The sequence below is a fragment of the Desmodus rotundus genome, chromosome 8, assembly GCF_022682495.2.
Source record: "Desmodus rotundus isolate HL8 chromosome 8, HLdesRot8A.1, whole genome shotgun sequence".
Classification (NCBI taxonomy): domain Eukaryota; kingdom Metazoa; phylum Chordata; class Mammalia; order Chiroptera; family Phyllostomidae; genus Desmodus; species Desmodus rotundus.
The window spans coordinates 124,398,583-124,411,816 of NC_071394.1; the positions used below are offsets into that span (position 1 = coordinate 124,398,583).

At 43.3% G+C, this 13,234-nt stretch overlaps 1 protein-coding gene across 2 annotated transcripts in view; it reads left to right on the top strand.

The window, feature by feature from the left end:
• The first annotated feature begins 603 nt into the window (after positions 1-603).
• OXSR1 (oxidative stress responsive kinase 1) overlaps positions 604-13,234 on the top strand; it is a 69,641-nt gene continuing 57,010 nt past the window's right edge. Inside the window, exons 1-2 of one of the 2 annotated variants that reach the window (XM_071222115.1) lie at positions 604-1,019; positions 11,484-11,596. Coding sequence is in view for 1 of the 2 variants with exons in the window: in XM_024565820.4 (XP_024421588.1) it covers positions 950-1,019; positions 11,484-11,596 (183 nt within the window). In the remaining variant the exon portion in view is untranslated. The remainder of the gene's footprint in view (positions 1,020-11,483; positions 11,597-13,234) is intronic. The other variant, XM_024565820.4, reaches the window with a different exon arrangement.

Below are 13,234 nucleotides of genomic sequence, written 5' to 3' on the forward strand. Positions count from 1 at the left end.
GCCTTTTATCCTAGTTGGCTGCCTTCCACACCCATGGGCTACCCCACCCAGCTACTCCCTCGAGCTTCTCCACACCCAACGGAACCGTTTGCACGTCTCTAGGCTGTGACAGTTACGCCTTGATGTCACTCTGGAGAAGGGAACTCGAGCACGCTGCTAGCGATCTTAGGGGACTGGAGCCCCAGCGCGGAGCGCGCTGAGAGCCTAGAGGCAGGACTAACATATGATTGATGTTCACACACACCCATTGTCTTTCTGATTCCTTCTCAAACCAACCAATGAATGCGACAACGGAGAGACGGCAACGTGCCACTGCCCCAGAAGTGGCTCCGCCCCCTCCACTCGGCCGCCCTTGGTCGCCATGCTTAGTGTGGCTACCGTCTGTGTGCTACTTAGACTCTTCTTCTGTCTTCCCGATGTCCTCGCTGACCTCCTTCCTAAGCATTCCTTCCCTTGCACTGTCAACTTCCACATTCCCGGGCTTCGTGCTTGCTCGCTACTAATCTAGCCACACTTGAGATGGCGGCTGGAGGGGCGGGACCGAGGAGGGGCGTGACCGACGCGATGACGTCAGCGCGCAGCGTGTCGGCAGGTGAAGGGAAAGTTTGGCCCGTACGTGGGGCCGGGGTGGAGGGCGGGACAGAGGGGCCGGGCCCGGGCGAAGCTTGTGTCGGTGCTGCAGCTGAGGCCGAGGCCGATTCTGGGACCTGGATCGGGCCGGAGAGTGCCGGACGCGGAGGAGCAGGAGGCGAGGTGCGCCGGAGCTTCGAGCCCCCGCCGCTCTGCCGCGCTGTGACCCCGCACCCAGGCGGCGTTCCGACCCGTGGCTGTTCTTGAGATTGGTGGGGTCGCGGCGGCAGCGGTTGGGGGTGGGGAGAAGCGCGGCGAAGAGAGGAGAGAGGAGAGAGGTCAGCGAGTTTGGGGGAGGACCGAGAGCTGTGCTGCCGTCATGTCCGAGGACTCGAGCGCCCTGCCCTGGTCCATCAACAGGGACGATTACGAGCTGCAGGAGGTGATCGGTGAGAGCTGGCGCCACTGAGTGGGGAGGCACCGCTCTGGGCAGAGGGTGACACGCGGGAGCTTGGAGAGCGCAGGATTCACAGATATTAATGGGTACTCGTGGTTCCCGGGGGTTTGTAGGGCGCGTGGGTGAGGCTCTGGGTTTGTGCAGCGCGTGCGAGGCGGGGAAGGGATTTTGAGTGGCGCGCCTGCTGGGTGGGGTGGGGTGGGTTTGAGGGGCTCAGGAGAGATTTGCGTAGTGATAGATGTTTGAACCTGAGCGACAGATGTGTCTTGGAGAGAAAGAACAGTGCAGGCGTGGGGCAGGCCATTACAGGGCTGTACCAAAAAAGGGATATGAGTTGTGGCTCAGCCACCTATTTGGGGGATTATGGGATAGGGTACTTTAGTTCATTCCCGCATCCGTGCGAGAAACCTTGAGTGCCCACGAAATGCCAGACATTGCTGGGGTGGAGCCGGGGAGCAGCAGGTACTGAACTGAGCAACGTGAACACAACTTCCGACTGTTTCAGATTGCCTTTCTAGTCAAGGAGGTAGACTTTAAATAAGCAGACAAAGAAAAACAATGACAGGTTTTGGCAAGTGCTAGGAAGGAAATAAGATGTTCTGATAGGGAATAACCTGGACACCTCGTTAGGGTGACTTCAAGGGAAAAATCTTTCTTTTGAGGCATTTTAAGTTGGGCACTGAGGCATGAGAAGGAAACTAACGAGTCTAGGGGAGGTTTTTCCTACTGAGGGAGGGATGAGAAAAGATGAAGGTCGGTCCTGAGGAGGGAAAAAGCTTGATGTGTTTTAAGAGCTGAAGGAAGGCTGGCAAGGATAGAAATAAAGGTAAGGGAGAGGCCAGATCAGCCCTGGTAAGGGTTTTGGAGTTTTACGTGTTACTGGAGGGCTTCAAGCGGGGGCATCCAGGGGGTCTGGCTGTTGTGTGAGGAGTAGATTTGAAGGTGGTCCAGGAATACCAGTGGGCAGAGACCAACACTTGCACAAACATAGATTGGTAATTCTCAGACGGGCACCGTGATTGGGGAAGCATAGGGACTGGGGATGAGGAGGGGAGTATTTGTTGGACAACAATAATCCAGTGACTTTAGAAATCAAAAAGGGGTGGGTTTAGCTAAACAGAAGCTCAATCCAATTGACATGAGCAGACTGCTGTATATTGGAGGAAGGAGGAAGGAGATTGTCTGCTTTGCTGGATCAGCATCCTGTCCTAAAATTAGTTGTATAGCAAAAAGACTGGCTGCGAACTCGTTAGCGACCTTGGGGGTGAGAGTGTTTCTTGTACTGTATCTGTGTTTTAGAGAAACTTTGTCATATTTCTTTTTTTCACTTGCCTCGTGTTTCAGAACAAATCTGAGCTAAGTTTTATCTGAAAGACACCACGTCTTTCTCCTAAGTCACTTCATGGGCCTAAGTCACTTCATGTTCTTGCTGCATGCTGTCTGACATGGACTGGTTGGTTCTAAAGACGGCCTGCAGGTCTCTGTCTTGACCGACTGCTTCTGGGCCCCTCAGAGTTTCGTATTGAAGAAGGGGATTAAGCGGGACATTCCAGAGTGAAGTGCGAAGAGTAAAGACAGGAGTCCCTGTGATCGTTTTAGAAGAGCAGTTTTGCTTTCCTGTTGGCTTTCTTTCTAGGGTGAGGAGGATGCTTGTGGTCGTTCTTAATGCTTTTGCTACTGAGATGGCCTAGGACTGTATGTACTTGGAGAGGCCGTTGTCCTCGGACCAGCAGGGTGCCCGTGAGTGGAGAGAGGGGCATCTCAGTCTTCTGGGAGAGGGTTAGTCTTTATCTGATTCTCAGAGTGGTCCATGGGTAAAAGGTAAGCACTCCAGTGTGATTTCACCGCTTTATTTAAAAAAAAAAATAACTTTACTGAGGTATAACTTAATACCATAAAATTCACCCATTTTTAAGTATAAAATTCAGTGATTTTTGTTTAGTGAATTTACTGTGTTATGCACCAGTCGGCATAATCCAGCTTTAGAACGTTTTCATCACCTCGTTGAGATCCTTTGTGCCCGTTACAGGCCCTCCCTGCCCCCGCCCCGCGGCAGCCCACCACCTGTCTACTCTCTGCCTATGGATTTGCCCTCTGGGATACTTCCTATAAACGGGATCATATAACATGGTCTTTTTGTTGGCTTCTTGCAATTAGCATAGTATTTTTCATTTTTTAAGACAATTTTATGGAGGTGTAAGTTATATACCATAAAGTCCACCTGTTTTAAATGTAGCATTCTGTAGTTTTTTAGTAAATTTACAGTTGTTCAGTCATCACCACAATCCAACTTTAGAACATTTTCATCATTCCAAAAAGATGCCTCATGTCCATTTGCAGTCACTCCCTGTTCCCACCCCCTGCTGCGGCAGCCACACATCTACTTTCTGTCACCGTAGGTTTGTGTGTTCTGGACATTTCATATAAATATAATCATATAATATGTGATCCTTTGTGTTTGGTTTCTTTTATTTGGGGATTTTTTTTTTTTTTGAGGTTTATTCATGTTGTAGCCTGTAGTGTCCATTATGTTCTTTCTTTCTTTTTTTTTTTTTTTGGACACCATTTGATGGATGTTGGGTTTCTGCTTTTTCGCTCTGAGCATTCACATCAGATCTTTATGTGAAGATACTTCATTTTTCTCGGATGGAATTGCGGGATCATATGGTAACTTACGTTTACCTTTTTAAAGTGACCCTACCATTCTACAGCCCCATTAGTGATGGGGGAGGCTCCTGTTTCTCTTGCCAGCATTTGTTGCCTGTCACTTTGACCGTAGCCCTCCTGGTCGGTGTGAAGTGGTGTCTCATTGTGGTTTTGTTTTGCGTTTCCCTAAGGACTCATGATGTCCAGCATCTTTTCATGTGCCTGTTTATTAGCTTCCCGTATATTTTCTTTGTTGAAATGTCTAGTCAGATCTTTTGCCCATTTGGGTTGTGCTTTGGGAATGGTATAATGGTGTCTCCTTTCTCATCAAAGCACATACATGTATTTGAACTGTATTTTTTTCACATGTGCTGCTTAGCACTGTGATATTTGTGGGGTTAATATTTCATACATTCTGTTCTGTTCTCTCTTTTTCTGGCAAAATTCTATGGAGAAAATTTCCTTCCTTGAACATAATAAAAGTGTTCAGGGTGGGTATTAAAAGGGCTTCCTCTGAAACAATTTTATTATCTTAGCCCTGGCCAGTGTGGCTCAGTGGCTTGAGGACCAGCGTGTGGGCCTAAGGTCGCTGGTTTGATTCCCAGTTAGCACGTGCCTGGGTTCCGGGCTGGGTCCCCGGTTGGGGGCGTGTGAGAGGCAACCATACATTGAGGTTTCTCCTTCTCTTTTTCCCTCTCTTCCCCTTTCTCTAAAAATAAATAAATAAATAAATAAATAAGACAGTCTTAAAGAATTTTATTATCTTAAACATGCTTTGGCAAGATTTTAAGTTCTTTCAGTATATTTACTTGTAAAAAATGTTAGTACTGTTCTCATTATAAATCATTCATCGTTTCGGAAAGCAGTGTTTTTGAACGCCTTTCTAACCCTTATTAACTGTGGTACAATTCCCGACCAGGTGTTTGCTGTACTGTAGTTGACGTGTGGAAGCAACAGTAAAAGTATGGGCTTTGGGGTTAGACTGACCTGGGTTCGGATTCTGACTTTATCTGTTACAACCTGTGTGACCTTGGATGATATAACTGGGGTTAGTGTCACCTTCTTGTCTCTAAAGTGGGAGGATGGTGCCTGTGTCACTGAGGCTGATGTGTGGAGTACATGTAGTTGTTTGTGGTGTTCAGCTTGTATTAAATGCTTCCTAAGAACGGTGGCTGTTATCTCTAACTTTCTGTTTCTCCTGGTCCTCACATTTCCTAATTTTTGATACTGCCATGAAATGTGAAATAAGGCACGATTTGAAATCTCGGAACACAAATATTCTGGATCTGTTTTAATGCTCTTAGAGCATCATTGCATCTTTTGTTCTTGCTTCCAGATCTCATTCAAGTTTAGATGGACTTACGGACTTAATCCTCAAATGTTGGGTGAGGTAGTACAGCTGTGTAAGGCCCTCCCACCCACGGTGTTGCCAAAAATACAGTATGAGGCCCACGTGGGAAACCAGTCTGTCGAGGGCTGTGCCCTGTGCCTTTTGTTGGGATGCATCTTGAGAAGTCTCAGTAAATATTTACTGTTTACCTCAGACCAGGTTTAGCAAATCTTGGCTCTAAGATCCGCTTTTAGTCAGGTGTGACTCTTCTAGCTTTGACACTTTGGTGAAGATGACCCACGGGCATGATTCTCTACTTCCCCCTCTCCTTTTTTCTTTTCATTCAGTGTTCACTGGCCACACTTTTTCATGTCTAAAGTGGTGATTTCCAAATGCAGATCCCTCTAACCCTCCGTAAATGTGAAAGGCGTCATGTGCTGTCAGCAGTGATGATAGCAATGGTTAGTGTGTTTGCTTCCCCTGATCGGCAGACTTAGCTATGGTGATGTTTTCAGTAAAGCCAGCTTTGGACCCACAGCCTCATAGGATTGCATGCGGCTGCTTGTGATGGAAGATACATAATAGTAGCTTCATGAAATACTTCTTCCTCCTTTCTGTAATGAGAAAACTGGAGTGGCACGCAGGCTTCTAGTTTTTTCTTCCACTGCACTTAGCACAGGACTCTCATTCCCATAGTCGCAAGATAGTTGTTCCACCGAGAGCCTCGTGCTTGTGTTGGAGGCTGGAAGACAGTACGGCGAAAGGACAAAGGCACGTGACAACGGAGCTGGCTCCTTTTCAGAGGACTTGCTCTCCTGGAAGCCTTACTCAGTGACTTCCATTTCTATTTTATCGGCCAGAACCGTGTAATTTGGCCATTTGCAAGGGAGGGTGTGAAATGAAGCTTTTTGGCTGGGCACATTATTCCTTCAAACAAATTTAGCTGAAAGTTTTGTTATCAAAGAAGAAGTGGAATTGTATGTTGGATAGGCACCCAAAAATGTTGGCCTGGGCTGGTTTTTTTTTTTTTTAATTAAAATAGTTAAATAAGACATTGAAAGTAAATAATTTAACCTGACACATAGTAATCAGTTAATAAATGTAAGCTGTAACCTAAAGAGGCAACTGCCTACCAATTAGGAGCACGGTGTTGAAACATGATGTCGCTCTGGTTTCTAGGCCCTACCCTGCCTCTTAACTAATTGATGACCCAAGATTACACCTGCTTACATTGCTTTGTAAGATCAGTAATGCCTGACTCATGAGACTGTTGTCAGGGGTAGACGAAAAGAGGAACACAAGTAAAGAAAGCTCAGCATAGTACTTGGTACCCAGAACAAGTGTCCAGTAAATGTTGATACTCATGGTGGCATTCGTGATATACTGCCCATGAATACTGGGCTCTCTCGGTGCTTGTTCTGTCCCAGGCAGCTGATTTTTTTTCTTGAAAATATTCATATAGGCCACTACTTGATTGACTAATTTGTTCAACAAATATTGAACTCCTGGCACTGTTCTGGATGCTAAAGATACAGCAGTGAAGCAGACAGAAAAGCAGCAGTAAGATCCCTGCTTTTTGGAGTTTACGATCTAGTGGTAAAGGACAAAAACAAAGCAGGGAAGGGCGTTGGGAACTGCCAGGGATCGAGGTGAGTTTTCAACAGCGCAGTGAAAGCCTCCCTAAGCAGGTGACTTTCGAGGAAGGACTTGAGGGAGGTGAAGAAGTGAATGTTGTGATCTGCAGGAAGCTTGTTGCAAGCAGAGGGAGCAGCAGTAGCAAGGCACTGGGGGAGAAGCATGCTGTCGTCATTACGGAATAGAGGCGAGAGGGGACAGCGCGGAGTGAGACGGGAGGCGGAGGCAGACAGGAGAAGAGATCAGAAGAGTAAGGTGGTGGGGAATGTGTGCTCCTGACCGTCAGGCGTGTGAAGCCTTTGCGCTTCCAGTGAGCTTGAAAATCTTGCCGGGTTTTGAGCAGAGGATTACTATGATCTGGCTTATGTTTTAAAAGGATAACTTGGGCTGCTACATGGAGAGTAGTTTTGTAAGGGTTCAAGGGTGGAAGGAGAGGTTATCCAGGAGAGAGAGGTAGTAGTGAAAGTGGTAAGAAGCAGTCAGATGCTGGATACAACATATTTTGAAATTAGAGATGCACTGTTGGTATAGATGTGAGATTTGAAGATTTTTGCCTGGAGCCTCCGGAAGGATGGAGTTATAATCTATTGAGATGGAAGATCACCAGAGCGAGCAGGAGAGAAAGGGATGATTCATTGCAAAACCATCGGGCTGCTTGAAGGATTACTCAAAGCACATGGCCGTGCGTCTTTACTTTCATCTCTGTATGGCTAGAATAGCATGATTTTTATGATGATTCTTACAGTTGTTCCACCAGTTCTAGGAGCTTTAATTTTCAACTTGACTCTGACAATAGGCCTTAATTATTGTAGAAGAGGGTTTACAAAATTGTAAGTTCCCGTATTTTCCATGGTTCAGGTGACAATGCCGTAGTCATCTTGCATAAAGAACAGTCTGGGCTAGCTCTGTAGTAAATGCAAAACCTTACTAAAAAATACTTAAAAACAGAGTCTTTTGAATATGTATCTCCTATAGTGATGGCTGGTTAAAATTTTGGGGAAAATATCTTCAAATGATTTGGTTCATTTGATAAGAGCAATACTCATTTTTTTTTGCTTTCTCTTTTAAACTCCTGAGTCTAGTAAAGTGGAGAGAGACTCTGAAAGTTTTTTTTAGTTCCCATCATACCTTTGGGCAGCTCCTTTTCTGTCTTAAGAGATGAAGGATTTCAGGAGAAAGTTCACTTGTATTTTTGTGCATTAATCCATTCTGGTGTGTAACGGATGCTCATTCTGCAGTTAAAGAACTAAGTAGCAGAGGACAGAAGAGTGGAAGAAGTGGGGGTGTAGGGATCGGTGCATTGAAATGCATAATGGTGTAAAACAGTGAAGGTTTGAACTGACGTGTTTTATTGGAAATGGTTTTATACTTGCCGTCATATTATTCTTCCTATTAGGCTGATGCTTATTAGAGGCCTGGAGCAGCAGCTCTCACACCTCGACTAAACCATTTCTAAGAGATACCTTTTCCACATTTGTATGTGCATTTATTCTGAAATAGGAGTTTTATAGTTACATTTTCTTTCACTGTGTGCAGTGCATACTAACGTTTTCTGTTTGATTCTTTTTACTCTAAGAAAACTGATAGTTGAAGCCAGTAAGTTGACTTGTAGTTTGAAAAATTTCATATGAAGGAACCTGCTTTAAAGAAGAGATGAAATATTTTAAAAATTGTATTCAACCTGTAAACAGTCAATTTGGGGAGTATTGACATCTTTACTGTGTTGAGTTTTTAAAATCCATGACACTGTGTGTCTTCAATTTTTAGGCCTTCTTTGTTTTCTTGGAATTTTTTAATACTCGGCGTATATATTCTGTTCAGATTTTATTGTATTGGTGCCTAAGCATTCATTTTGGGGTAGTAACTGTAAACGGTATTGGGTGGTAAAGTTGTGGTTCCTGTTGGTGTGTGGTGGGTTTACAGAAATGCTGTTGGTTTTCACGTGTGATCTTACTCTAGCAACCTTGCTAAACTCTCTTTGTAGTCCTAGGAGCTTTTCTTGTACGTTCCTTGGGATTTTTTTTTTTTTTTTTTTTTTTGGACAATCATGTCATCTACAAATAGGGACAGTTTTATTTCTTCTTTTCAGGATGTCTTTTATTTATTTTTTTCTTGTTTGATGGTGGTGGATAGGACTTCCAGTACTATAATAAGTAAGAGCATGGGCGCGTTCTTTCCCCCTCCCCCACCCCCCCACCCCCCCACCCCCCGCCCTCCGTCTTCCAGGGACAGTGCTCAGTCTTTCGTCGTAAAGTGTGTTGCTAGCTGTCAACATTTTTCGTAGATGTTTTTTATGAAGTTGAAGTTTTCCTCTATTCGTAGTTTGGTGAGAGCTTTTTATCATGAGTGGTGTTGGACTTTTTCAAAAATGTTTTTTCTGTGTCAATATGATCAGATGATTTTTCTTTCTTAATCTGTTGGCGTAGTACATTACGTTGATTTTGATTAAAATAAATTCTGTGCCAGCCTTGCATACCTGGAATACATACCACGTGGTTGTGGTATACTATCTATTGCCAAATTTGATTTGCTGATATTTTGTTAGGAATTTTGCAGCTAAGTTCATGAGGGGTGTCGGTCTGTAGTATTCCTGTGATGTCTTTGTCTGGTTTTGGTCTTGGTAATACTGGCTTCATAAACTAAGTTGGAAAGTGTCCCACTTCTTCCATTGTTGGGAAACATTGTATAAAATGGCTATTAATTCTTTCAGTGTTTGGTAAGATTCTCCATTGAAACCATCTGTGGCTATTTTTTTTGGAGAACTTTTAAATTGCAAATTTGATTTTTTAAATAGTTACAGGATTATTCAAGTTACCTACTTCATTCTGGCTGAGTTTGGTAGTTAGTTGTTTTCAAAGACTTAGTCCATTTTTTTCCTAAATTGTAGAATTATGAGTTAAAGTAATCGGTAGTGTTTATCTTTTTTAAGAATTGAGATAAAAGTCACATAACGTAAAATTTACTATTTTAAAAGAGTACAGTCCGGTGGATTTTGGTATATTCACAGTGTTTGGCAACCCTCAGCACTGACTGATTCCAGAGTGTTTGCATCACACCAGAAAGAAACCCCGGCCCCATCCAGCAGTAGCTTCCCGTTCTCCTCTTCTCCCAGCTACTGGCAGTCACTACTCTGCCTTCTGTCTCTACAGATTTGGCCGGTCATAGACGTTGCACGTAAATGGAGTCATACACTGTGTGGCCTTTTGTGATTTTTTACTTCTCATAGCGTAATATTTTCAAGGTTCACCCCTGTCGTTTCCTGTATCAGTACTTGCTCCTCGGCTCAGGGCTGGATGTCCGGGTGTCCAGTGACATTGGGCCCACCAAGATAATCCAGGATAATCTCCCCACCCTTCATTTAACTTAATACCGCACACAGAGTTTGTGCCATATAAGGTAACATTTACAGGTGTCAAGGATTAGGACCTGTACATGGTGGGGGGGGGGGCATTAGTCTACTTACCTGTGAACTTTAGATCTTTTATTATTATCCCACCTGAGGATCTGTGGGATTTTTGTTTTGTTTTTTGTCTATTTTCTGCCTGTTGTTTAGATTGAGTAAACTATTTTGGAAACTATGTTTTAGTTGTATAGTTTTCACTTGGTACTTTTTATAATTTCTATTTCTTTGCTGAGATTTTTCATTTTTTATTGTTTTAAAAGAATTCCTAATTGTTGAAGTATTTTTATAATGGCTGCTTTAAAATTCTCCAACATGTGATTCATTTTGGTGTTGACATCAGTGCGAATGTCTTTTCTCATATAAGTGTGTTTTTCCCGGTTCTTGGTATGACATGTGATTATAATTATTATTTTTTATTGTATCCTGGACATTGAGGGTACTAATGTTAGGAGACTCTTGATTCTGCTTCAACCTTCTGTTTTAGTAGGCAGTTAATCTATTTAGATTTAGTGGGTAGGCCCTGGCCCACTTTTGTGAGCTGTGTAATTCCTATGATAATTTAGTTTTTTCAGAACTCTTACAGGTACCAGTCTCTTTAGCTTTTTTCTTCTGGCGCCACAGGAACTCCTATTTGATCCGCACATGTGTTACCTGGGCTGATTGGCGGGCGGGTGGCGTAGGTTCCCAGTTCTGCTGCTGCTAAGGGCAGTTGGGCTGGATGTTGCCGCAGGTGTGGGACGGGGACCTATATGCCCCTGCGGTGGATCTGGCCTATTGCTGCCTGGGTCTGAGTCTGGGGTGGAGGCCCTGCTGGTGCTGTGGTGGGTTGGGTCCCCCACTGTCCTGGGTAATTGGGGAATCTCTCTCCCTCTGGGTCTCTGCTGAACTTCTGTTTTCACAGTCCTTTGGCCAGAAAGTAGGGCTTTCTCGTGTGTTTTATCTGTCTGTCTGTCTCTGTTGGTTGTTTTAGGTTGCAGGCTGTCCTGGTGCCCACTCATGGACGTAGGGGAGATAAAAGGAAAACGCAGCGAACTCATAGTGGTGCTTTTCCTCACACTCTGAGCTCCCTCGCCAGTTCACCTTCCTACATTACAGAGTCATTTTACGATTGTTCAATTATTTCCAGTGTATTCAGAGGAGCAGGGACAGTTGGGCCTATACCATCAAATTCTGGAACTGGAAACCTAGCAGTTTTAATTTCTTTTTCTTTCTTTCTTTCTTTTTTTTTTTTTTTTTTTGTACTAGTATTTATTGGCAGTTCTGTGAAGTGGTAGAGGCTTTTGCTCTTACAGGCGCCCTGCTTCTTAGAGTATGTCTGTGCATCTGCTGAGTGTAGGAACAAGATAAGGATAACTTCTCTTGTTTAAATTGTGTGGGAATTGGAAATGTTATGTTTTCATCTACGCATCTGTTTATTTAATCATTTATGTGTTTATCTTTAGGGAGTGGAGCAACGGCTGTGGTCCAGGCAGCATATTGTGCCCCTAAAAAGGAGAAAGTGGCGATCAAACGGATAAACCTTGAGAAGTGTCAGACGAGCATGGATGAGCTTCTGGTAGGCACGGCTCCTGTTTGCTAGGCGGAGAGGTCTAATCTTGTGCATTTCCTGCCAGAGTGGGAAGCAACGCGAAGTTTCTTATTCCTTTTTAAAAACATTAATAGTAATGTTTATTGTATGATACATACAAATTCAGGTAAGTAGAGAGAAAATATATGGTTATAATCCTCTCATTCTGAGGTTAACTAACACTTGCTATACAATCAGTCTTTCAGGCTGCACGTTTAAATATCTTTCAGTGTTTATGATAATATCATATACTTGGTCTTTTTATTAAAAAATTTATCACAGTTCTTTTTGTGTCTATACATATGAATTAATACAATTTTCAATGTGTGGGTAGTATCCCATTAAGTAGGTAGACCACACTTTATTTATGCCCTTCTCTAATATTGAAGTTACCTTGCTTCCTCTTTTTTATTGTTATAAATGATGCTTGCGTGCTTCTCTTTTTCCTTAAAATAGTATAATGCAATTGTGATTCCTGGATCAGATAGAATATCCTTTGAAAGGCTTCGCCCCCCTAAGAACATGGTTTGAATCTGCTTTCTGACCATTGATGCGAGACGAGAGAGGATGACCGCGGGCAGCGCTGGCTTCTGCGAAGGCTGGGGAAGAGAGAAGAAGGGAGTCCCAGGGGCCCATAGCTGTGAGAGGTGTTTTTGTGGCATTAAAAGCCAGTCACACCGGGGTTGTTCGAGACTTCTTTTATGCACCACGACACCCAGAGTAGTTTTAAGTACGTAGTAAGTGCTCGACAAGGGAAATAAGATGGTTTTTGAAATCATTTAACTTTTTAAATGCTCGATTTCTTTGGCTCAGAATGGATTTCATGAAGGTTTTTCTTGAAGATCAAGTGACATAATACTCGAAAACTGTAAATTGTCATATAAATATGAACTAATATTGCTATTTTATTAAGTAATTTCTCTGAGATCATATATAGCTAGTGATAGAAAGAGCAGGAATGAGGACTGGCATAATCTGACAGTCCAGAAGTTTTTTCCAGTGTCCCAGATTGGATTTAGTTTCTGGTGTAGTCTGTACTGAAGTGACAGAGTCTGGGTTAAAAGTCAGGTCTTTCTGACCAAAGTCTCTTGCTTTCTACTTCATGTAATACTAACAAAATGATTATAATCTCAGTTCAAATTGGAAAGAACATCGCTTCTAAAATGTAATCTGACATTATTGAAAGTAACATTTGTGTCAGTACAGTAGGGCCTGTCTTTTAGAGGAATGGAAATTTGATACAGCTTAATAAAAGGCAAGACATTAGTTAGATCTCCTTAAATGTTGGCCACTTATTCCAGTAAGCTTTATGTTGCAAATGTAGTATGTATATATTTGGCAAATAAGCGACTTTTAGTAAAGCAAGTTTAAGATTAATTGGCTTTACTTGGGGGGCCGGGAGCAGGTAAGATCCCACTAAGCCCTGGAGACCCCTGAGGAGCATAAGTAATGCCTCATCTATCTGTGTGTTCATGGTGTCGGAACCAGAGGTCCCAGCGCCATGGGCTCCGTTTCTCAGAGAGAGGAAGCCCTTTAGTTTACCTTAAAAATCTAGTAGATCAATGCAGTAAACCTTAGATGTGGTGATTAAAAAATTTGTTTTCAAAATTCTTTATTTCAGTGCAA